The sequence below is a fragment of the Miniopterus natalensis genome, chromosome 2 (genome assembly GCF_054644295.1).
Source record: "Miniopterus natalensis isolate mMinNat1 chromosome 2, mMinNat1.hap1, whole genome shotgun sequence".
NCBI lineage: Eukaryota > Metazoa > Chordata > Mammalia > Chiroptera > Miniopteridae > Miniopterus > Miniopterus natalensis.
This window is the reverse complement of record NC_142082.1, coordinates 169,213,533-169,238,989: the sequence shown is the minus strand read 5'-3', so window position 1 is coordinate 169,238,989 and position 25,457 is coordinate 169,213,533. Positions and strand designations below refer to the sequence as shown.

Here is a 25,457-nt window from a genome sequence, read left to right as displayed (position 1 = left end):
GGCTGAAAAGTAGTCAGACAGATGCTGGGAGTCACAGGAAGGCTGGACTGATGAAGAGCACCAGAAAGCATAGGTCACTCTGGGACTGTGTACCTAAGGCTGTGGATGGAAAAGAGAGGCAAAGGGAATACAGATTAAAGGAAGTGCCCTGGCTGGCATGGCTCAGTGGTTAAAGCATTGGCCCAAGGACCTAAGGGTGAAGGGTTCAATTCCTAGTCAAGGGCATGTACCGGGTTTTCGGTTTGGTACCCGGACCCGGTTAGGGCACATTCGGGAGGCAACCAATTGATCTCTCTCTCTCTCCCCCTCCATCCCTCCTTCTCTCAAATATCCTCAGGTAAGGATTAACAAAAACAAAAACAAAAAACATATTAAAGGAAGGATACTCAGGAATAAATAAGCCTCTAAATTTTGCATTTAACTTAAAAAATAAATTAGAGAGTCACCAATGGAAAGAGCTTCTGGCTTCTCTCCGATTCTTGATTTGACTAGTCACAGAAAACCTATTCTGCATTTTGGTCACCCTGGAATAAATCCCCAGGTGTCTTTTTATCAGCTACCAAAGGAGTTTGGCAACAGTTCCCAGCTAATGACCACATGCTCCTCCTACCATGAGCAGGTCATTTCCTCTCTTTATATTCCCAAGAGATAAAGATGAAGCAGCTGACCCAAAGGAAGCACTCAACACAATTTTTAAAAATTATTTTGCAAAGGTCACATGAATTTCAAATAAGGTACATTTTTAAAGAACACACCTTGATATGTCTTCCCATCTATTTCAACCTCATAGGATTCCATTACTTCTTGGATGGCCTCACCAACATCACAAAGACGAACATCAATTCCAGCACACTAAAGAGCAAATAACGTATACTCAAAGAGCAGAATTTTACAGCAACTTAACTTCTTAAAATTTTAAAATGAGGGACAATCAGAAAAACTGCTTTGTACATTATAACTCCCACTATAAAAACCTTTGATATATTATAATTATCCACTTAAAACCCAAAGGGCAGTGGACTAGCCTTACATAACTCAAAAACCTTAAATGTGCTCAAAATATGTTGAATGAAATGGTGCTTACAGTTCACATACCTTTATTCCAGTGTTAGTGGCATCTTTTACAGCTTTTAATAATGTATCATATTTGGGATTAAAAGTGACAGTAAAAGCACAGTCAATAATTCTACCTGAAAGAAAAAAATTCTTTAAGTTTACATATCAGCTAGTCAATTTGTCTACTTTATAGCATCTACTCTATTGCTTATTCTTGCTAGTTAACAGGAAAATAAAATGATGGGCTCAAATGAAAGCAGCACTCAAGTACCCAGACAGCATCCAGAACCAAAGGGGAAAAAGTATAATTAGTAAGTTATATAAAAGGTTCAGAATGAAAAGATTAATTCCAGGGGTAGTACATATTGCTTCAGGACAGCACTAATTCAGTACTCACCAAGGCAGGCAAAAATATAAACAAACAAATCAAAGCGAGAAAAGCCTAGGGAACTAAGAAACAGCAATGCAGGCAGAGAATATGTGTAGGTCCCTAGGATGCTAACCATCAGTCTGGCTTCTTCAATTTAATAAAATCTCAGGGAAGTTCTTAATCTAAGCTTTGCTTTCTCACCTGTTAATGAGATAAAAAGGTACTTACAGAAAAGCTGACAAGTATATAAAGGTTGGTAAACTCAAAGGTCTAAGTAAACATTGTTGTTATATGAATAAATGTCTGAAATAATGACCTGAAGAAATGTAAGATTCTATTTTTCATGCCTTGATACAAAGGGTAAACTTCAATTACCTGATGGTTTTTATTACACTCTATTTAGCAGGATGCTTTAAAGCAAATTTCAAAATCTACCTCAACACAGCTCTACTAAAAAGTGAGGCATCAAGAAGAAAATTTGGGAGTTCAGTATCTATAGCCCAATCCAACAGAGACAAGACTAGTCTTTTATAGGGAGAGGGTGGGTGAAAATTATTTCCCAAAACTCACCATTTATATGTGTTCCAAAGTCTATCTTACAGATATCATCATACTGTAATACTGTTGTGTCACCAGCATTGGGTGTATAATGGGCAGCACAGTTATTGAGAGAACACCCAGTAGGAAATGCCAGGCCTGCATTTAATCCATTCTCTTTTATTAGCTTTCGTGAACAGTCTTCCAACTTTTCACTAAAAAATAAAAACAAAATTTGTTTACTTTTACATTTTACATAAGGTATAACCTTATATACCTTATAGCTCATCATGTTCAGAAAGTTAACTAAAACAAATTACTTTCTGGGAGTGATATGAACACTTTCTGAATGTGAATAACAGTTCTCTGAAGCTATGAAAACAGTAGCTCATCTCTAAAAGATAATTTAATTCTACTAGAAATCTGGAGAAATGAAAGGATAGGACCTAGTTTTCCAGTAGATAACATTCTTGACTGAGACTAATTTAAATGCTGATTACATTTTATTTGCTCAATTTTGCATATTTTGAAATCTGACTCAGAGAATTAGGTTGCCTTTTATAGCTCATTATTTCTCAAGGGGAAAACTGGAGAAATAATTACTTTCATTGGTTTCTTCATTACATTATAAATATGTTGTGTGTCCAAGGATTTTAATTTAATATGAATTGCTGGACAGAAAATAACAGATTTCAGGACAAAAAAAAATAAGAATCAATAATGTGTGCATTTGCACATAAGTGTACAAGTACAAAATTAGGATGGTTGAAGTACAAAAGTCCTAAATGGTTTCCTCATTACATCAACATTACAAGAATTTAGAAAATGTGTCTAGAGCTGTCGCTTAAAGTTTTAACAAGGTAGTAATGAAAGCCAAACATTACAATTGAAAAGTCAGCTCTAAACAAATTTTTTTCTCATGTTCTTACAAAAACATATTCCTTTTACCAGATTTCTATCATTGTCATTCCAGGCTTGATCCAGCTCATAACATATTTTCTAACTTGTCGATGTGCTTCCGCAGCTTCTCGAAAATCATTCCAAATCTCTTCACTAGCTTGATCTAATGCTTTCTTTTCTTCACTTGTAGTTCTCCAAGCAGCTGTTCGCCTTTATAGTACACATAACATAATATTAAGAATTTAATATTTTGAATTTAATAACATAATTTAAGAAACAAAACAATAAAAGTAAAAGCTGAGAGAGATAAAAATATACTAATATGACATTTTAGATAAAAATATTACATTTAGTTTCTTTCATTAAATGTTAGCATAGCTTCTGAATATAAGTAGTCAAACACTTGCAATCAAGCCAAATCATACTAAATACTTTCCAAGAATCTTAAAAAAAAAAAAAAAATCAAGTAAGATTTCATTCATAGTCAGAGGAACTAACATCATGCCACAGAAAATAATGAGAGAATCAGAGAAGTCAGAAAAGAGTCCTAGATACCAAGCAGGTAGGAGAGAAAAAGTCATCATTCCACTTGAGGTAATATATACAATAAGAGACTTCAAAAGAGCACACCAAAAATTAGCATTTAACATCACCGATAGGGCAAGTACTAATACAAAGACTTGACCTGAGTATCTGCATACACCTTCCTCAAAGCATAAAATATTTTTTTTGTGTGGGAGTTTTCTAATTGTATATATATAGAAGAGGTAATCTTCCTTGAAGGACATGGCTCACATTTTAAAACTGCCAGGAATAACAAATTTTTATTTTCAATATCTGGGAATGAGGAGATCCACTGATTCCTTTTAAGCAGTACATTTTGAAAACTAACTTTTCAAATAAAAATCATTTTTAAAAAGTTGTTATACTTTCACATATTCTTAAGAAATACTGAATATATAAGCCCTGGCCAGGTAGCTAAGTTGGTTAGAGCATTGCCCCTATATGCCAAGGTTTTGAGTTCGATCTCCAGTCAGGCCACATACAAGAAACCACCAATGAATGCATAAATAAGTGGAACAACAAATCGATGTTTCTCTCCCACCCCCAACTCTCTAAAATAAAAATAATAAAAATACTGAATGTAGAGTTCACAATTCAGTGATTACTGAGGTATAAAATAATACTTAGTATAAAAGTGCCTTCAAGGAATTACTCCTATGGCCTCAAAGCTAGTGGCTGGCAAAATACGGCCTGCAGGTAAATCCAGACTGGCACCTGTTTTGTAAATAAAATTTAACTGCAGCCCTGGCTGGTGTGGCTCAGTTGGTTGGGCGTCAGTCCCGTGCACTGAAGGGTTGCTGGTTTGATTCCTGATCAGGGCACATGTCCAGGTTGCAGCTTGATCCCGGTAGGGAGCGTGTAGGAGGCAGTGAATCGATGTTTCTCTCCACCCTCCCCCTCTAAAATCAATAAACATGTCATCAGGTGAGGATTTAAAAAAAAAAAAAGGAATGACAGAATAAGAAATTCACTGTATTGCAGTCCCCAATAAAATAACTGATAAAGCAAGGATCATAAATGAATATTAAAATAGTTAAGTAAAAGGTTGCTGAAGACAAGGATATTCCAATGGTACCAAAGTACCTCACAGATTACATGGTAACTGCAAAAAGGAAAAAGTATCTTTGAGAAAGAAACATTAAGCTGGTGGTCACCATATTAACCAAGTGATCAAATAGAGGTAAACTAATTGAACAACCTAAAATTACATCTGATGCAACAGACTATGATATAATACAAAATACTTTAATATCACTTATAATATATCCTTGTCAAATATGTTTAATAAAATTCTCATCTAAGCCTTTACAACTAATTCCAGTTTACAGAAAATACAGAAATAGAGAAAAATGTTTAATGACACAAGGAAACAATGGGCGAAATCCCAGAATATGAGCTATTTTAAATTACCTGATTATCTTTAAAAAGTCAATGCAATGGAAGAGAAGGAGGTGGGGATTCTAACCATATGCAATGTATGAATCTTGATTGGATCCTGGTTTAAGGGAAAAATAACTAAAAAGATGTTGCAGGGACAACAGGAAAAAAATTCTAAATATGAACTAGGTTATTTACATGATACTGGGAAATTATTGTTAGTATACTTAGTTGTAATAATTTGGAGAATGTCTAATTCTAGGGAGATACTTGGAAGTTTCTAGAAGTGAGGACTCAAAATAAGACATTTTTAAATGGCCCAGACAAAAGAAAAACATCAACAATAATGAAAAACCACATACATACACAGAGATTAAGCACATATGGCAAAATGTTAAGCACTGTTTCATCTGGGTAGTTAGTTCTCTGTCAACCTTTCTCTCTGGAATTCACTATAAAAGTTGAAAACAACATATTTATCCCAACATTGTTTATAATAGTAAACAACTAGAAATAAACTGTATGTCCAATAAGAGAGGACTGGACAAATAAATTATGGTTTGTACATGGATGTGCAAAATTATTCAGCCATTAGAAATACTGATGGTTTCTTTATTAACATGAAAACTAATTTTAAAAGGGGTGCTACTGTGGTATAGCTCTACTTTGGAAAACTTCTAGGAATTTATAATAGACATTTATCTAGAGAGACTTTAGAGCAGGGACGGGGAACCTTTTTCTGCCAAGGGCCATTTGGGTATTTATAACATCATTTGTGGGCCATAGAAAATTATCAATTTAAAAATTAGCTATAAAAAAAACTCCTAGATTTATTGAATTTCGAGTCCCGCCTGCAGTTGCCTTGGCAGGGCAAGACCAAATGATTTCATGGGCTGGACATTCCCCACCCTTGCTTTAGAGGAAGAAACATTAACATGAATTAAGGAGATTTTTATTTTCTTCTTTTTGCTAAATTGTATTTACTAACTGTTCCATAGTATGTATGACTTGTAAAATTAACATTCCCCCCCCCAAATTGTCTGCTAAATTTAAAAATAAAGAATTTCAAAATAATTCATTCTACTTCTAGATATTCAGAATAAGAGAAAAATCAGATCCAATTAACATACTACAATGTTCATCACAAAAATTTTCCTAATAAAGTTTTGAAAACAGTATAAGTATTCAAAAATAGAAAAATAAGTAATAAAATTATGCCAGATACAGAATAGAATAGCATTACAGCCAGTAAAAATTGATTTAAAAAACTTTTAATGACACTGGAAATGCACACAGAATATTATATTTTTAAAGAGGGCAACAACCATCACAATAAAAACTGATTCAAAGATCATCAATGGATGCTACATGCAAGGAGGACGTCCTCTTTTAAGGGATGAGATATTCTCATATTCACAAAGTCGTTTCCTACAAATTAGTACTTACAAGAGGAAAAAAAGTATTGGCACACTAGAGAAACTGGATAATACCTTATCCAAGTGACAAAAACTGACATCATGTGCTTCCAGATGTGATATCCCTAAAAAGGACACTATATCTACCTATCTAGCATACCATCCAAAATTGCACAACCTACTCCCAAACAGTTTAGAAAAATAGTATGCATACAGATTCACCAATGTAACATTTTCTACATTTGCCTTCTTTCTTCCAAAGAGAAAACAGAATGTTATTTGTATATTACACATAATATGTATAAATGTTATATTTCATCGACAGAACAATAAAAGTGGCAAAATGTTAACGAGAATAAGTGAAAAGTATGTGGGAATTTTGTGTACTATTCTTACAGTCCAGTATTTCTGTTAAGTATTAAATTATTTCAAAATAAAAAATTAAAATAAAATAATGTGCTCAATATGGGTGGTAGTTACACAGGTGAGTGCTTTCTGATAATTCATGCAATTTACAATTAGTTTATCTAAAAAACAATGAGGGCAAGATACAGAACTAAATTTAATAGTTTACCAAATCTATAAGATTATTTATTCTGATCTATTTGCAAAGTCAAAACTAGTTGTATGAATGTCAAAAAATATTGAGATTTATCAAAAAGCAAAGATAACAATACCTTAATTTCTTTTGTAGTTCTCTAGGACAGCATATAGCATTGTTTTCAATATTTAAGAAAAGTATTATCCCAAGAGATATTATAACATATAACTAACCCCTTCTTTTATTGTTTCAAACCCAGAAGTTATTCTACCTATACAATGTTTATTTTGCAATGGAAAATGATAGCAAGGAGGGATTTACAAAATCTCAGTCAAAGATTACTTGTTCCACCATTCCACCAATTCACAGTGTTAAAAATATTAAGTCTGTTACAACTATAGGAAATCAATGGTTTTCCTCTACTTTAGAAATAAGCATATAAAAAGGGAAATAGAAATAAAAATTCCTCATTCACATCAGTAACAATACCAGTAAACATTTAAGGATAAATTTAACGTGCTTGCACATACACTCAAATTGGAACGATACATGACACCAGCACAGGGATGACAGGCAAATTTGTGAAGCGTTCCGTGTTTAAAAAAACAATAAATTAGCCTGGCCAGCATGGCTCAGTGGTTGAGGGTCGACCTATGAACCAAGAGGTCATGGTTCAATTCTGGGCCAGGGCACAATGCCCAGGTTGTGGACTTGATCCCCAGTAGGGAGCCTACTAGAGGCAACCCATCTATGACTCTCTCTCATCACTGATGTTTCTATCTCTCCCTCCCTCTCTCTGAAATTAATAAAAGCATATTTTAAAAAATAATAAATTTAACAAGAAAGGGACAGGACCTACCTAGAAAAAAAAATTATCAGAGTTAAGTGGGAAAATATTTCATGACACTAGATAAGACAATGTGACCTGTCAATTTTCTGAATACATAAATGTAGTGCAATTCTGATGACAATATTAACAAGTGCATTTCTCTGTGGGTAGGTGTGTTAAGACTATATGACAGAAAATAGCTAAGAAAAGTATAAAAAAGAAACTGTTTGGGTATGTGTGGCAGAGGAGAAAGACTGTCTTATCAAATTATCAAAATAATGTAATTTCTAATATCAAATCAAAATAGTATTAGCATAGGAACTGACAAATAGATGAAAGGAACAGAATAAATAATACAGAAACTGGTTCCATTATGTATGAGAATATATAGCTGACCCCTGAACAACATGTGGAGTCCGGGGGGACCGACTACCGAGCAGTCAAAAATCCATGTATAACTTAAGTCAGCCCTCTGCATATGCTAGGTAGCTTAGCTGGTTAGAGCATAATCCCTACACACCAAGGCTGTGGGTTCAATCTCCAGTCAGGACACATGAGAATCAACCAATGAATGTATAAATAAAGTGGAACAAATCGATGTGTTTCTCTCTCCTTTCCTCTCTCTAAAAATCAATTTAAAAAACCCACAAAACACATAATTCCATTATATAAAATATATGACAAAGTGGTCCTTCAATTGAGTAGGATGAATTAATAAACAATTCTAACACAACTGGCTATCCATTTAGAAATGAAATTAGTGCTCTCAACCTTACATAAAAAATTCCAGATCACTATTAAAAATACAATGAAACACAAAATAAAGAGTTGAGAAAAAATAAGACTGCTAGGAATCCAGAAGTATAAAATATAAACATATACTGTATTTACATATTTAAAACTTCTGAAAGAGCAGAAGCACAAAGTCAACAAGCAAAAGATGCTCAAAATCACTAGGAGTCTGGAAATCATAAAATAAAGTATTAAAATATTCTTTGATACAGGAATCTCGCTCTTGGAAAATTTTCACATAATAAAACTGCCAAAGCATAAGGAGGTATACACACACACACACGTATACATATATATATATAGATTTATACATATATATACTTAGGTATTTATTGCAGAATGGTTTATAATGGCAAAAAATATTGGAGACAAAGTAAATGCTCACCAATTAGAAAATGGTGGAATAAAGAATGATATATTCACACCATAGAATATTATGAAGCTATTCAAAAGAATTACAGAGCTATTCTGACTGACTTAGAGGATCTTTCAAGAGGTAGTACTGAATGAGGAAAGCAAGGTGGAGGAAAGTATCCCTGATTTCACTTTTGTAAAACAAACAATGACCAAAACACTCCCCTTACATAAACAGACATAGTTTACACATATATGAGCATAGAAAAATATGGAAGGCTACCTGCTAGGTGCTTACATGGGTCTGGAAGGAAGGGAAGGAAGAGGGAACAAGCAAAAAAAAAAAAAAAAAAAAAAAAAAATTAAAAATTATATTTAAAAATAAATGTGATCACATCATATGTACTATGAAAATTTATGTAATTACTATAAAATTACGTCTGTTACATTTTAAAAACAGATGCTTCAAAACAGGGATACTGATTAATGAATTCAATTTAAAGAAAAGGTGCCCATGCCATAAAATTCCATAACTTTACAGACTTTTTCCCTAAGAGTACTGGGAACAAGGAAGGTGGTAAATATATAAAAACATCATGTTCTTTTCTAAGTTTAAAAACAAAACGACGCCTTTACAAGTCAATGAAATAATGCTACAGTAGAAGCTTTCTTAACCAACTATTGCAACCACTCAACCAATGCTCTTGATTCCCTCTGTAAAACATACTAATAATCATTGTATTCTGAATATTAGTAGATGACAGGTCCATATTATGAATAATAACAGCGAATACTTAATGCTTACTGTGTCTGTTACTCTGCTAAGTGCTTTACCTATATTATTATTCCTCACAACAACCTTATAAAATGCCTTTTTTTTTATGGATGAGGAAATAAAACCAGAGACATGATAATTACTTGCCCAAGTCACAAAGCTAATAAGTGTTACTGCTGGGATTCAAATGCAGGTAGTTTAGTCCCAGCTTCCATGCTCTTGACCAGTCTGCATAATGCCACTATGAGTGTCTGCTGACCACCATGAAGGTATCCTTTTAAAACACTTCCAATAAATCAGGTGATTTGTTCCAAAATTTGTTTAAGTCATCTGTACTTACTACTATAACTATGTTATTTAATTATGTATTACATAAAAAAACTGTTTCTATGTAAACTAAACTGACTACTCAGAAAAATCTCAATAAAGGCAAGTCATCAAAAAAATACTGTCAAATTAAGTGAAGAATTATAAATTATTTCAGTAAAAAAATGTAAAGATATAGATAGGCATCATCCCTCAGATTACTTAGTTGTTCTTCCTCACAGAAACTCAAAATGGACTAGACTCATAGACAATGTATTACGGATATAACTTATGGGGGGAAAAGTAGAGTCCAATGCGAATTCATCCTCAAAAATGAAAAACAAATGTTTAAGTTAACTTTTGTCAATAAAGATTTTTACTTTTTGTGATCCCCATATTAATACACTTTTTTGATTAACCAAACTACTGGTCCCAATCATTTTGGATAAGAGGGCTTCTACTGTATTTTCTCTGCAACAAATTCACAAGCTTTTATTAGGATAGTGGACCAAGTTCTGAGAAAAATCAAATCCGCTTTACTGCTAAGCTACAATTTTAAATGTCAAACTGGAAGTTACTTTATGATCCTTACCCATCTTGTGTGGGTGGGTACTCGCATTCTTGTCCTTTGGGAAATACACCGTTAGGATACAGGTCACATATTGGAACTGAGGGAGGGTCTGTTTGAACTTTTGCTGTGAGATACAAATAAAGCATTAACTTCTGTAGTTAAAAATAAAATTAAGCAGTTATTATTACAGTTTTTCTCAGTTTCTAATAGTTGTGATATGTCCTAATTTTAAGGAAACTCCTTGCTGATTATAGTTAAAAACACCATGCTGGTCACCTCCTCTCTGATTTACTATTGCTTGGGAATAAAAATATTCAATTCCTCAAGACTTCATTATGTATTTAAACAGTATATACCTTGACAGAAAGCACACTTGTAACATTTTTGTCTTCATTTACTATACTGAAAATGGGATAGCATAGATAGGCTGGCTTTCACAAATAAAAATCAAGGAAGCAACAAGAATATAAGAAATCCTATAGCAATAAAGTAAAAATATAAAGCTATTATATATTAATAAAACAAGCTAAAAAACTTATTTCAAGGGTATATTAGGTATAAAAGTTAAGAGTGTACATACCCAGTGTTAAAAGACTTGTAGGTAGCCATACACAAATTTCCAGATACTTGAAAAAAGTTAACAATACTTAGCAAACATTTTAAGGACATTATTTCCCAAACTATGTTCTAAAACCAGTGTTTTGAGATGCTTTTAAAAGGTAGCTAAGAAATGTGTCTTCTAAATTCCCCCCCAAATATATTAGAACTAGTTGTATAGTTCTTATCATATGAAGAACTGCCTTTTAGTAAAAAATGCCGTATTCCAGGTATGGCAGGAAGTTGCATGGGTTACTTTATGACTTTCAATGTATAACTGTAGCATTTACCAACTAAGTTGAAGTATGTGGCTTCCTTTGGATTATTACTGATCTTACGTTACAGATTTTTGTCTTAAATTTTAACACATATTTTGCTCTTTTGTTCTACAAGGGGGGGAAAAGAATGTGTATAAATAAAAATACAATCATTTATTGATTCAAATCATTTATCTATGAAACTACTTTTTTGGTTTCCTCCTTTAACTCAAATGCTCAATATCATGAGAAACAACTGGTCTAAAAGAGTTCTATGGGCAAGTAAACTTGAAAGACACTATTTTAGGTTCCTCCTAAAAGAAAATATTAGAATTTAAAATTTTTAAAAATCTTAGAGGTCAATTTAGCTTCACACTCAAATTTAAGAATCCCATTTTAAACCCCTGACATTTGGCACTGAGCTCCTGACAATGGAGGCAAGTCACTATCTTCCTAGCTAAATCCATTCATTTTGGGAGAGCCGTAACTGTTAGAAAGCTCTTCTTGCAGTAATCTGTTTCCCTGTTAATTTCATCTGTTAGTTCTAGCTTTATTCTTTGCAGTTAAAAAAAATTTCACATTTCTACTAATTCCTTCCTTTCTATGAGGAGAAATCACTTTAAGGGATATGGTTCTTAACACTTTCACCCCTATATACAACCTTGAATTTGTCAATGTTCCTTTTAAGCTGTTACTAGAACAGATTTATATTAATAGTTCAAACAAGGTATAATTAGTATAAGACAATACTGCTAATTTTAAAAATCCTATTGCTAATGAAAAGTTAAAACTCCTTGCCTTTTGGTTCACAATGTACTAGAACTCAAATCCTTAGGATCCTATCACACTATACCAACTTTATATATGTCTATTAAATTTCAACTTGTTAATATTAGCCAATTTTCTCAATTTTTCTGATCTTTTGAAACACTAATTTTCATGAATCAAAGTATTGTCTCATCTCCCTCAGCTTTATTTCACCTATAAATATGAAAAAGATGCCTTTACTTATTGTCCACAAATTAAAGGACTAAAAAAGATTATTAGAGAAAAAATAAAGAATCTGTAATTAAAGTATCAGTTTAAGTCTAGCCTTTACCACTTATTAGCTGTGACTTGGACAAATGGCTAAATGTGCCAAGCCTCAGTTTCCTCATCTACAAAATGAAGAACAAGATGAAATTTTGGATAAGCTTTGAAAATTATAATGTACTATATATTCAATTATCTAAAACTATGAATAATTATAATAATCTGACTGCAGTTATCATTAACTATTATTTATAGTTCTCTCACTCTCACTTTATAGATGAGGCAAATGAGGATCGTAAACTGCCCATGTACGTTATTTGGTTTAATACAGAAATGATTTATGATAGCCTACAAGAATACCTAAAATACATAAGAGGCAAATTAAGTTAGAAAGCAAAAATCAAAACATGGAAAGACCATAAAACAGAACCTGAAATAAGGCCAACACAAAACCACAGATTTGGCTTTAAGCCCTCTAGAATAAAAAAAACAAAAACAAAATGAAACATAAAAAAGCCCTAGGTTATCTGCATAGTTCATGATGTTTCTGATATAAAACATAGTAACTACTCAAGAAAAGCACAATTATTCTTGATATTAAGACCAGACAAAAGATCTCTCTTGAGAGTGCTCATAAAGAAATATAATGAACAATAAATTCAACATCCTCCGAGAAGCACATTAAAGGCCGGTGGCATCACGCTAAAACAACTGTCAGTGGAAAAATTCTACCAAGAGCAAATATAAAGCAGCCCCTTAACACTCCTTCCTTGCTTATCTACCTTCAATAGGGAACAATTTTAAAAGTATTTGGAGAAATAGATATATCTCAAGCCAATCTCAGGTATTACCATGTCTCACAGGCACTTTTAACAATTTTTGAATGAAGAAATATGACATCATAATCTCCAGAAGATTTCTGGAATGCAAGTAACCTATGTTCGTTAAGTATAGACTATGCTAGGGGCAGAACTGACATCCTTTGAATATAAAGATCTAATATGGATACATGCCTGAATAGAAAGAAGGCTATCCCATCTCTACCTGGAGATATATCAGGGAAATGGCTGGCAGAGCCATTATCTTTCTGAACAATAATTTAAGTATTTCTTTCAACAGAGATAAAAAGGGAAGTCAAGACCCCAATATCCTGATTCATAAAACTTTAGCCTGAAAGATTTAAAAGATATAACCAGAACTCATGGACCCCAATAGTTCAAGGGGACTCCTCCAAGATTATAACTGTTCTGATTCTCAACTCCTCTTCCCCAATACTATACAGTTTTCCCCTTTAGTTTGCCTAATACAGTTTAAGGTCCCTGAAGATGTCTGATTATGCCCTTTATAAAAACAAAATACCAGTAGGATCATATTTTAATGAATCTGAAATAGTGCAATATAAACATTAGTAATAAAATTTCACCATATGCACAAATTTTAAATAATATTTCAACATTAAATATTCATCAAGAATTCCATAATTTCAAAGCTGGCAGGTGAACTGCAAACTTTATCCTATTACCACATGGTGGTACTTTAGTCATCCCCAAGACTTATTTGACTTACTCAAGATTTAAATCATAAGATTTTTAGAAGTTACAGTCTTGTTCTCCAAGCTCCTGTGTCCCTGTCAGCACTGCCCGGATGGCCTCCCAGAACCGCGACCCAGCCGCCACCAGCGTTGCCACAGCTCCTAAAGGAGCCAAACCCAGCGAGGGCACCGCATGGGGGCCCGTGGGCAAGAGGTTACAGCAGGAGCTGATGACCCTGGAATTTCTGGCGACAAAGGAATTTCTGCCTTCCCTGAATCAGACAACCTTTTCAAATGGGTGGGGACCATCCATGGAGCAGCTGGCACAGTATATGAAGACTTGAGGTATAAGCTCTCCCTGGAGTTCCCCAGTGGCAACCCGTACAACACACCCACGGTGAAATTCCTCACGCCCTGCTACCACCCCAACATAGACACCCAGAGTAACATCTGCCTGGACATCCTAAAGGACAAGTGGTCTGCCCTATATGATGTCAGGACCATCCTGCTCTCCATCCAGAGCCTGCTAGGAGAACCCAACATTGATAGCCCATTGAACACATATGCTGCGGAGCTCTGGAAAAATCCCACAGCCTTCAAGAAGTACCTACAAGAAACCTACACAAAGCAGGTCTCCAGCCAAGAGCCCTGACTGGGGCTGTCCAGCCTCTCTCCTTGTGCTGTCTTTTTATTTTTTCCTTAGATGGTCTGTCCTTGCCTTGATTTCTGTATAGGACTCTGTATCTTCAGCTGTGGTGTCATATTTGTTTTGCTTCTGTTTTTTAAATTAAGTCTGGTTGAGCCTCTGTGATGAATATATTAAATAAATACATTTTGGGTTTAAAAAAAAAATTTTTAGGAACTCATCCCTAACTTGCAGTAAACACAACCAACCTATTACTAACATCCTTTAGCTGAATATCAGTTTAAAAGGTGCCATCAAGTTTGTTAAACAAAAGTACTTGCAAAATAGATATGAGTATCACTAAATCCTACCTCCATTAAACCTAAATTTATTTCCCTGACATATACCAGGATCTTAAGCAACTTCAAACCTACTGGTTAGTAACCACTTCTAACTTGTCAAGTAAGATTAACTTAAGACACTAACGTCCTCTCTTCTTCTTCTTCTTCTTCTTCTTCTTTCCAGTTGCTCCATCAACCTCTCCATCTAAGAAAAGACAATTTCAAAATGCATATTCATTTAAGCCTCTTAAGCGGAGAGATGAAGCAAGTACAAGCGGGCAGGTGTGCGCGCGCGCGCACACACACACACACACACACGGCCTCTTAAATAGCACATGACAATTTTTTATATTGCTAGCTTTAAGTATTAGAATCTGACTTTTGTAATCAAAAGCAACAGTAAACTTTAGTTTGACTTACTCTAATAAAAGAAATGCTGATTAAGGAATTTTTAAGAAAATATATTAAATAACATCCTTGTGTTAGTTTAATACCAATAACAACTGTGTGACTTCATCTAAAACAATAGTAGTTAAAATTTACATATGGTTTGCAGTTGAACACTTGTGTTTCATGACCACACTTGATCCTCAAAGCAACCCTATAAGGTAACAGACTGTTTAAGGGACATTTCCAAGATAATCTCAACCAGTAAAAGGCAGAATTGGACCAAAAACATATCACCTGATTCTAACCAGCGTGGGTACTTGTGGTCTCACATTTTAAAATATCTTTTCTTGCATATGTATAATTAGACAAAGTGTTCTCCTTCTGGGTCAAACTGTAATTCAAAAATCAGAGGGCATATTATGTTTCCTAGTTTCAGAGTTCTCAGCTTTTCTGATTCCCAAAAATGAAGATAAATAACTATTTCAAAAAATAATTCGCAGAGCTCGGCCGGGCATGGCTCAGCGGTTGAGCATCCCCCTAGGATCCAGGCGATCAGGGTTCAATTTCCGGTCAGGGCACATGCCCAGGTTGCTGGCTCGATCCCCAGTTGGGGGCATGCAGGAGGCAGCTGATCAATGACTCTCACCATTGATGCTTCTATCTCTCTCAATCCCTCTCCTTTCCTCTCTCTGAAATCAATAAAGATATATTAAAAAAAATAAAAAATACCCATAACAGTCAAGCTTGTCAGGTTTTATAACCATCTTCTATGAAGCCCATGCTCATTCCCTTGAACTCTTGAGAAATGATAAAGGATATTATCATGATCAAGACTAAATAGTGACTTAAACATTTTAAATAAAGCTATCAAACACAGACCTAAGTGTCTAGATTTCTAAAAATGCTACCTAATAAATTTCAACAGCGATTTCTCAAGTATGCTAATCTACCTATGAATCACATAGCTAAGATGAATAGAATGCTGTTTCAATTATAAGTTGACAGTTTAATAGTATGTTTCCCCACACAGTATTCTTTTAAATGTTTTACCTAGTGGCAGTAACTCATCTAGCATCAATAATTATTTAGATAGTGAAATCCACACCCATACAACAATGTCAAATGACTGTTTATATTTTCTGCTCAAAGAGCTCCATTTTTATTCTGGGACTGACAGGCAGGAGCCACAACAGAAATTCTCTCACCAGGCTACCTACTGTATTCTTCTATTACAATTATCACAAAAAATTATAATCACTGGTTTACACTGACCCCTACTCATCTGTAAGTTCCTCAAGGGCTAGAGGAACCATTTCTTAAGTTAAGCATAGTGCCAAGCATGTGGTAAATATTTAGTCCATACAATAAGTGTTTTTTTAGTTTGTTTTATTTTGTTTCTATTTATTTTTACTAATGGTGAAACAAGAAACAGCAGTTTAACAAAGAGGGAGGTAGCAAGATCTAGGGCTTTATATGGGTTGAGTGATAGGAAATTGCCAATATTTGACTTACAAAATTACAACTTCTTTTATTCGAGCCTATAAAATAACAAGCACACAGTGGAAACACAAATATTGCTTGACTTACTCGTTATTGGTTTCTAGATGCAAAAACCTAACAAAAATAACATGAAAACTTTTTGGAAAACACAACTTTCATTTTCCTCATGTGTCATATAATCTAATTCATATATTCTGCACTACAATTTTAACTGTAACCTTTCATCCAATAAATGTATGCTGAGTTCTTAAGTGCCAGGGAATAGGGACAGAATACCAAACAAGATAGTCTTTGCACAGGAACAACATTTAATGTCTAGCATACTGCTACATACACTAGACTTAACCTAAAATGCTTTAAGATGTATGCAAGCCACCATTTATTGAACCCTTGTGCCAGGATGGTGGTAAAGCCAGGATCTGAATATTAAACTATATATTCTTATAATTCCACCTATCGTACCATGCTGCAATTTCATTTTTTACAAGTTTTTCTTTCACACCATCCCAGGATATTCTTAACAGGCTGAGACTGTTCATATCTATTTGTGTTCAAATCAATTAATATTTGTTGAATTGACAGTTGGACATCCATATGCAAAAAAGGCACTTTAATCCTTATCTTGTACTACATATAAAAATAATTCTAAATGGAACACAGATCTAAACATAACAGCAAAAAATGTATAAAACTTCTTGAAGAGAACATGAGAGAAAATCTTCAAGACAGCAATTATTTAACTTTTTGGATAAAACAGAACATGACTAATAAAGTGAGAGAAAAAAAAAGATAAATTGGACCTCATCAAAATGAAAATCTTTTCTGTTGCAAACAATACCAGCAGGGGAGAAAATCTATAACACACACACACACACACACACACATATGATAAAGAACTTATATCAAGAACATGTAAAGCACATGTCTGGGTTGCAGGCTCCATCCCCAGTTGGGGGCATGCAAGAGGCAGCCAATCAATGACGACTCTCATCACTGATGTTTCAACTCTCTCTCCCCTCTCCTTTCCTATCTCTGAAGTCAATAAAAACATATTAAAAAAAAAAAGAATATATAAAAACTATTACAATTCAGTAAGACGATAAATAACCCAATTGAAAAATAGACAAAAAATGAAAAACACTTCACTAAAGATACATGAAAGGTAAATAAAAATATGAAAAGATGTTCAACATCATCAGTCATTAGGGAAATGCAAAATTAAAACCACAATGACATACCACTACACACCTACTACAAAGGCTAAAGTTTTAAAACTAACAATACTAAGTGCTTATGAAGATACAAAGGACCTGGCACTCTCCACCACTTCTGACAGGAATGCAAAATGGTAGGCATCTCAGAAAAGTTTTTCTTATGAAGTTAAGCATACACTTAACATATGACCCACAACCCTACTCCTAGGTATTTGCCCAGGAGCAATGTAAACATGTGTCTACATGAGACATGTATGCAAATGTTTATAGAAACTTTGCTTGTAATAAACAAAAACTAGAAATATCCATCAACTAGTAAATGGATAAACAAATCTGAAATACTACTTAATGATAAAAAGTAATGAACTACTGATATATAGGCAACAACTAATGACTCTCAAAAGCATTATGCTGAGATCTGGCCATTGCGGTTCAGTTGGTTGGGGGTCATCCTGTGCACCAAAAGGTTGCCAGTTTGATTCCCAGTCAGGGCACATGCCCGGGTTGCGGGCTTGATCCCCTGGTAGGGGGTGTGCAGGAGGCAGCCAATCATCGATGTATTGCTCTCACATGGATGTTTCTCTCTCTCCTTCCTCTCTGTAAAAAATCAATAAAAATATGTTTTTTTAAAAAAGTGTTACGCTGAATGAAACAAATAAAATACAAAAAAGCTGCATATATAATAATTCCATTTATATATTGCAGAAAACAACTAAAGGAACAGATAACACATCAGTGGTTGCCAGGGGTCAGGGTGTGAAGGAAGAGGATTACAAAGGAGCAAAGGACAACTTATTGTGGAGATGTAATGTTAAATGGAAGTGGTCTATATCTTGGTTGTGTTGGTGGTTACACAAATGTACACGGTTGTCAAAATTCACCATACATTTAAAAAAGGGTGAACATATAGAATGTACAACATCAAGAGTAAACCGTAATAAAAACTATGAACCTTGCATGATAATGATGATGTGTGTAACTTCATCAACTGTAATAAACATACCACTCCCATGAGGGAATGTTGATAATGGGAGAGGATATGCATGCCTGGTGGTGGAGGGAATATGACATATCTGTCTGTACCTTCTGTTCAATTTTTCCTGTGAACCTAAAACTGCTCTAAAATATAAAGTCTATTTTTCTAATGGTGAATATTATCCTAGGCAAATTATACCTCAATAAACCTGTCTTAAAAATTTATTGAATTACTTCTAGCACATTGCCAAATGCCCACAGGATTAACTTTTCACATCAAAACCTCCAGTTTCAAATGAAACACATCTAAAATAAAACTCAATACCCTCTTTTTTGCTTGAAACTCCTCCCAATCTTTTAACCAGCTCTCCCTCCCTACTTCATCATTTCAGTTAAAAGCACCAACATCCTGACACCCAAGTTCAACCCTGCATCTCCTTCTTCCTTCTCCCCAGATTGAAAGTCTCTAAGTCCTTTGAATTTTGCTTCCATACCACTGTTCCACTGGACCCTTCCTTTCCATTCTCATTTATGCCCACCAACTGCCATACCACAGGCATGGGCTATTAAGTGGCCTCCAAAATGATCTCTCTGCCTTTCCTGTATATTTCCTCTTTTTTAACAATTGTGCATATATATGAAGACTAAAAAATTTTTTCGTAACATTCTTTTAAAAATGTTCAAAGCCTCCCTCAATGAGTCTTATATGACTATATGACCAATTTGCGCTTTTCATTGCCCTTTGAAGACTTTCTAACATTATCCTACCCCCAAATGGTTCCTTCTGTTTGGTTTAATTCAAGTCCTATTCCTTCCAATGAGCCTTCCTTCAGCATTCAGCCCACTATTCTATCTCCAAATTTCAATAAACTTTATTGTGGCTTATCTTCTCACCTCTAGGTTTTGTCTCTCCACTACACCATCAGTTTTCCTTTTACTAGCTTTCCATCCCCTCAAAGACCACTCACACCAGATTAGTACTATTAGCTGATCCTGATTATTGAAATGAATTAGGAAAACAGACAAAATTGGAGAAAACTAATAACCCTAAAATCTTCTTTAATACATTGAAGATTTCCAATCAGACAAGCAAAAGATTCCCCCTTCAATGTTAAGAGTCACACAACTCTGTATAGAGGTGCAATGGAACAAGGCACACTCAAGATCAGCACTGTGATATTCTACACACAGAAGGTCTATAGCAACTTATTATATTACTTTGAATTTATAATACCCTTTCTTGTTAAGAGCTCAAAATATGTTCATAATCTGAAGCATAACCAAAGGTAGAATGAACAAGAGGTTTGCTTAAAGAAGTTGAAGAGGTAACTATCCCTTTGAATCTTGGTACTTTTTTAACCAAATTTTGACTCTAAGCTTCTTAAAAGGCAGAACATACCTTTCTAAAGGAAAAACAACTGCTCTGCATTACCCTAACACAGTAATTAAAATATAGCAGGTATTTGTTGTTAAGGGTTGGAAGGCAAAATCCCAAGCTGGCAGTGCTTAAAGGTAGAGCAGTAGGTCAAAGCAGTAGATAACTGACACTGGGAAAGCCCCATCTCTCCCTCTGCCAAAAGATGCTGCAGAATAGTCCTCTTACTTAATCTCTTCCTCCACTGTCTTACTGATAGCATCAGTTCCTAGAATTCTAAGAGTTGCCATCTTTACAGAAATCTAACAGCACCAAATTACCACAAGGAGCTCGGATCAGGGAATTTATAACAGAGTTCAGAAGCACTCCAATATGTTCCTTTGAAAATAAAAAAAAGATAGCTTTGGTACAGATAGTAAAAGGAACAGACATGGAATCCAAGTGCTAGATTTGAAACTCTGGTTCTATTCTACACATACTAGCTGCGTCACACTGGGAAAATCACATAACTATCATTTTCTGAAAAGAGCACCTACTTTATTCGGTTTTGCGAGGGTAAAACGAAAATGCGTGTGAAAGTATCCTAGGATAGTGCCTAGTAGATATTAGTTGTTCAATAAATGTTAAATAAAAGTTAAATAAACAACCCTACAATTTCATCTTATTAATTCTCACTCACTAGTTGGCCTTTTACCAAGTACATTTTTAAAAGTTGAAAACTGTGTTATTTGAGCATTCAACATACCCAACTTTTTAGAGTTGCTAATAAATTCCTGTCCCTTTTTATCTGTGACATTGAGGTCTTATCAATTAATAAAAAGTCAAAAAATAATAGACTACATGGACAAATAAGCAGATTCTGTTTAAAGAATGTCATGTACTGCCTGATGTGGTTAAGTGGTTGGAGCATCAACCTGTATACCGAAAGGTGGCAGGTTTGATTCCGTCAGGGCACATGCCCAGGTTTCGGGTTGGGTCTCTGGTCAGAGCACGTAAGGGAGGCAAAATATTGATGTTTCTCTCTCTCTCTCTCTCTTTCAAATCAAGAAAAGCATGTCGTATTTTCTTGCTTTTCTAACCACAAACATCAAATTAACTATTTACCTTCATCGTCATCATCTCTTTCTTTCTCTTCCAATGCTTGTCTTTCCAACTGTCTTGCTACCTCTTCAACTGAGGTTCCTGATTCTTTATCATGTTCCTGTTGCCCTGTTAATCAAATACAGTAACATAAATCAAACCTAATAAAGATACTTTCCCACTAGAATATGTTTTACAGATACTGGAGAACACACAAGTCCTTTCCTGATAAGTGTTTAGAAAACAAAAACAAAACCTTATTGTGGACACAACAATCTATTTAATGACAGAGAAAAGTCTCCCAAATCTAAGTAGTACTGTCCATTCAACAAAGTATTTATTACACATTCTCTGTGACAGCAGCTAAAAGTTGAACAAAAATGTGAGTTGGTCCCTATATTTAAGTAGTTTAACTTCTTAAAGTATTTAACAATTAGACGACAACAAATACTTTATTAACCAAACAGGTACTTAAGATAGGCAATAAATGCTGAAGGCCTTAGTTAAGAAGAGGATTTCTGTGGGATACTGAGGGCTTCAGGGATTCATGAAGAAAGAAGCTGTCAAATTGGGCTAGGTAAAATCAAAATAAATAGAAAAAGACATTCCATTACTAAAAACCAAGATTCTTAAACAGCTAAGCATAAGACCAGGCCCCTGCTCTGGAAGTGATTATAATCTAGCTAAAGGGAGCAATGTGTGTGTATAGAAAGATAGTACTATCAGGTAGTACATAATGAAGTGACATTCTGGCTTTTGTAGATTCATATTGAGAGATACAAGTGTTAAAAATACATTAGGGCCAGTCTGCTGAACACCTTAAAGGCCAAACTGAAGAGTTTGGACTTCATCTGAAAGCCAGGAAGAGCCACTAGCCTATGTTCTGGGATTAAATTTTGTTCTGGAAGTGTCCCAACACCTACAATTCTCCCTCTTCAACTCCCATCTAATCAAAATTTCAGAAAGATATAGATAACCCTCTCCAACCTCTCTCAACTTCACGTTCATAACTTCTGGCCTCTCCATTTTTCTCTCATTCTTTCTGTGGCTTTAACAGGTACAAATAATTTTTCCTAAAATGAAACAGGCACAAATAATTTTTCCTAAAATGAAGAACCATGTGCAACAAAAAACAATGGCTTCTCAAAATAAAATATTTACGATTCCTAACTCTTAATATAATCCAAGTGTAAGCTTTTAGCTGTTTTCCTTGCCTTACCAGTGGATATGGAGAAGTTCCACTCCGAGCCACAGAATATCCTACCTAGACTGCCTGCAACGGCATTATAATTCAGGTCTAGAAACCCTAAAGCTTGTTCATGCTGTGGGATTAGTCAGGTGAAAATTCGCACCACCACCCAACATTCTGCAATTACAACTCAATGTGACATGAAAGCGTGGGCATCCCCGCCCCCCCCCCCAAGTGCAACCCGCAACAAAAATCCCTCCGTAAACTGGGATGGTGAGGTAAGGCGCAGTCTAAGCACTAGGACTTCCCCACTTCGCCCCCACCGTCGGCGAAAGTAAGTACCAGGATGCTCCACCAAAGAGGCGGCTGCACAGGTCAGACCCAGGTTTTTAAGGCCTTACCAAGAGGAAGGTGGTAGGTAGGGCTGGGTTTGGTGCATAGCTTCATGTCCGGTGCACAGCCTGTGTGGGGGCTGAGTTCTGGCAATGTAGGGGCCCCGGCCTACCGACCCAGAGTCACTTCACGAGCTCAGATACCATTTTCTCCCCCACCACGCTTCCACCAGCTCCCTAGCTCCACAGGAGGAGAAGCCGCCTCTCCCCGGGGCTGAGACTCTATAGGCCGGCCTTGCCACTTGCTCAGTCCTGGGAATGAGTCCAGTCCAGGGCTCCGAGTCCCCGATCCCTGTCACCCACGCCGGGCCTGAGCCAAATCGTTCAGCCATCCCGGGAAAAACATAAAACTCCCTTTACCTGTGGCAGCCCCTTTACTCTTCTTCTTCTTTCGTCTTTTCTTCTTGGCTGCCTCCTCAGCCGTAGAGGTAGTTCCCTCTTCCCTGTCGTCTGGATCCAGATCGCCATTCAGGAGGCTCCCGGAGGACACTGCCTCCTCCACGGCCGCCATGTTGCCCGAGAGAGCGCGAGGGAATGAGACCTAGCGCTGAGAGCCCGCTCCTTCTTCACCCACCTACACCAGCGACACCGGAAGCCGCTCTGGAGGGTGGGGCGCAGGGAATGCTGGGACGGCCGAGGAGTGGATTGCAGGCAGCCGCTCTCGAGTGCTGCGGGTTCCCCTCTGGCGGGGCTCTAGGGCGGCGGTGCCTGAAACGTGGCGGAGGCGGGCCTGGCTGCCGGTGGCTGGTGCGGGGACCCGACACCTGCCTCCTCCCGCGCCTCAGGCGTTCGTTCCCGGGGCAAAGCTGCCCGCGGAGGGTCGAGTTGAACGCCTGTGCCTGTGGACCGGCGCAGTCCGCCAGACAGGGGAGTCTGTTAGAACCGGAAAGTTTTCTATTCGCGGTTTATGAAGCGCACCGGAAGCGAGGAGAGGGGCTAAAAAACGTGCTCGCTTGTACACACTCCTTTTTTATGACTCAAAGGGACTGCGTTATTATTCGCAATTACAGCTCACGGCGAGGCCGTCCGGGCCCTTACGGAGGCGAACCTGCAAAGGGGAGGAGAGCAGGAGGCATTTATTAGAGAAGCCGATGGAAGACAGCGTCTTAAGGAGGGAGTGAGCAGCTGCGTTGCTCCTGAAAGGTCAAGTAAGAGGACTGAAAAAATGTCAGATGTATATAGTCACATGGAAGCCGTGTGGCCTTAGCAAGAGCTATTTAGGTGAACAAATGGAAACCAGACTAAAGAGAGGAGATGAATCTGAGGAAATAGAGAACCTCCTCATACTTCAAGTTTCAGTTTAAACGCCACTCACTCGGAGAAGCCTTCCTCAGCAATCTAAATCAGGCCCAGCCCTTAGAACCTCTCACTCAGTTCTCAGCCCTTTTCTTCATGGCAATTCGTAATTTATTTGCGTGATTGTTTTATGCCTATCTCCCCAGCTCCGTGAAGACTGGAATCCTACGTATTCTGTTCTTCGATCACCAGCACCAACCTCTAAATTAGAGTGTAATAGGAGCTTAGTAATTACTCATTGTATAAATAGCACTTGAGAAGTGCCAAGTACTTTACATTGGATTCATTATCTCATTAACCCAAGTTCGAGTTGAGGAAATTGGAGAGTTGTGGTAATTTGCACCAGGTCGTACAGCAAGTAAAGGGTTAGAATCCTAACCCAGGTCATCAGGCACCAAAAGTTTAGTAAGTCTGTATTCTGCCCTCGCAATTGAAATTTCAAATCAGCTCAGTAAATATTTATCGATAGTAGACTACAAGTAATATTTGTTGGTGAAAGATGCAAAAATGAATAAGACAAATCTGTACCCTCAAGAAATTGTAGCATTCAATGAAACAAATATGTAAAGAAATAATAAAATAAGATGCTAATACTTACATTATTTACTAATTACTTTCTCTTCCGCATTATTCTGTCACAAAGCTGAGGAATTTCTAAAAGGTCTAAAAGATCTTCACATTGAGGGCAAGATGTAGCTGGTCAACCTCAGGAGGAATCAAAGCTCACCTTTGTTGAGGTGCAAAGCTACTGCCAGAGGCTATTAACATCCTTGTAAGTACGATCTACTACATCAAAAATACCTTCGAGCTTTGTCTGAATCTTCCCAGTTCCTTTCTCAGTTGTGGGAACACTTGGGTCATGGTTATTACCTTAAACTCATCCCAGGAGAGAAGATCCTGGCAGACAAAACCTATAGGCTTGATAGATGAATTTTCACAAAGGGGTGCTTGAGGTGTAAGTTGATCTACAGAATTATCAATGCCAAAATAAAGTCTGTTGAGTTAAAAAAATAAGATGCTAGAAATGCAATAATAAAACAAAATTTTCTCTGCTGCAAAGGGATTCTACTGTACTACTCTCCCTTTCTTTCCTGAAAAGAGGCAAGAAAACAAAACGTTAAGTTAGTAGTAAAAAACAATACACAACTTAACAGTTTGGTAATGGATATTTGCTGGATGATTTTTTTCCAGGACACAAGAGTTTGAGGTAACTAAGTTAGCTACACTTAAAATAGCACCACATGACATTCCTATTTTCATCATTTGGTTTTCTCTG

The 25,457-nt window shown here is 36.1% G+C and overlaps 1 protein-coding gene and 1 pseudogene across 2 annotated transcripts in view; one reads left to right on the top strand and one right to left on the bottom strand.

Annotated features, from left to right (window-relative positions):
* The window catches only part of METAP2 (methionyl aminopeptidase 2), a 31,001-nt gene extending 7,575 nt beyond the window's left edge, over positions 1-23,426 (bottom strand). Inside the window, exons 1-8 of one of the 2 annotated variants that reach the window (XM_016221798.2) lie at positions 23,246-23,426; positions 21,329-21,433; positions 14,916-14,975; positions 10,409-10,511; positions 2,912-3,073; positions 1,997-2,178; positions 1,096-1,190; positions 756-852 (exon numbers count right to left, since the gene is read on the bottom strand). In XM_016221798.2, the coding sequence (XP_016077284.1) occupies positions 756-852; positions 1,096-1,190; positions 1,997-2,178; positions 2,912-3,073; positions 10,409-10,511; positions 14,916-14,975; positions 21,329-21,433; positions 23,246-23,396 (955 nt within the window). In that variant the 5' untranslated portion in view covers positions 23,397-23,426. The remainder of the gene's footprint in view (positions 1-755; positions 853-1,095; positions 1,191-1,996; positions 2,179-2,911; positions 3,074-10,408; positions 10,512-14,915; positions 14,976-21,328; positions 21,434-23,245) is intronic. The other variant, XM_016221799.2, reaches the window with a different exon arrangement.
* LOC107544056 (ubiquitin-conjugating enzyme E2 C pseudogene) lies at positions 13,918-14,656 on the top strand (annotated as a pseudogene).
* Positions 23,427-25,457: the final 2,031 nt, after the last annotated feature.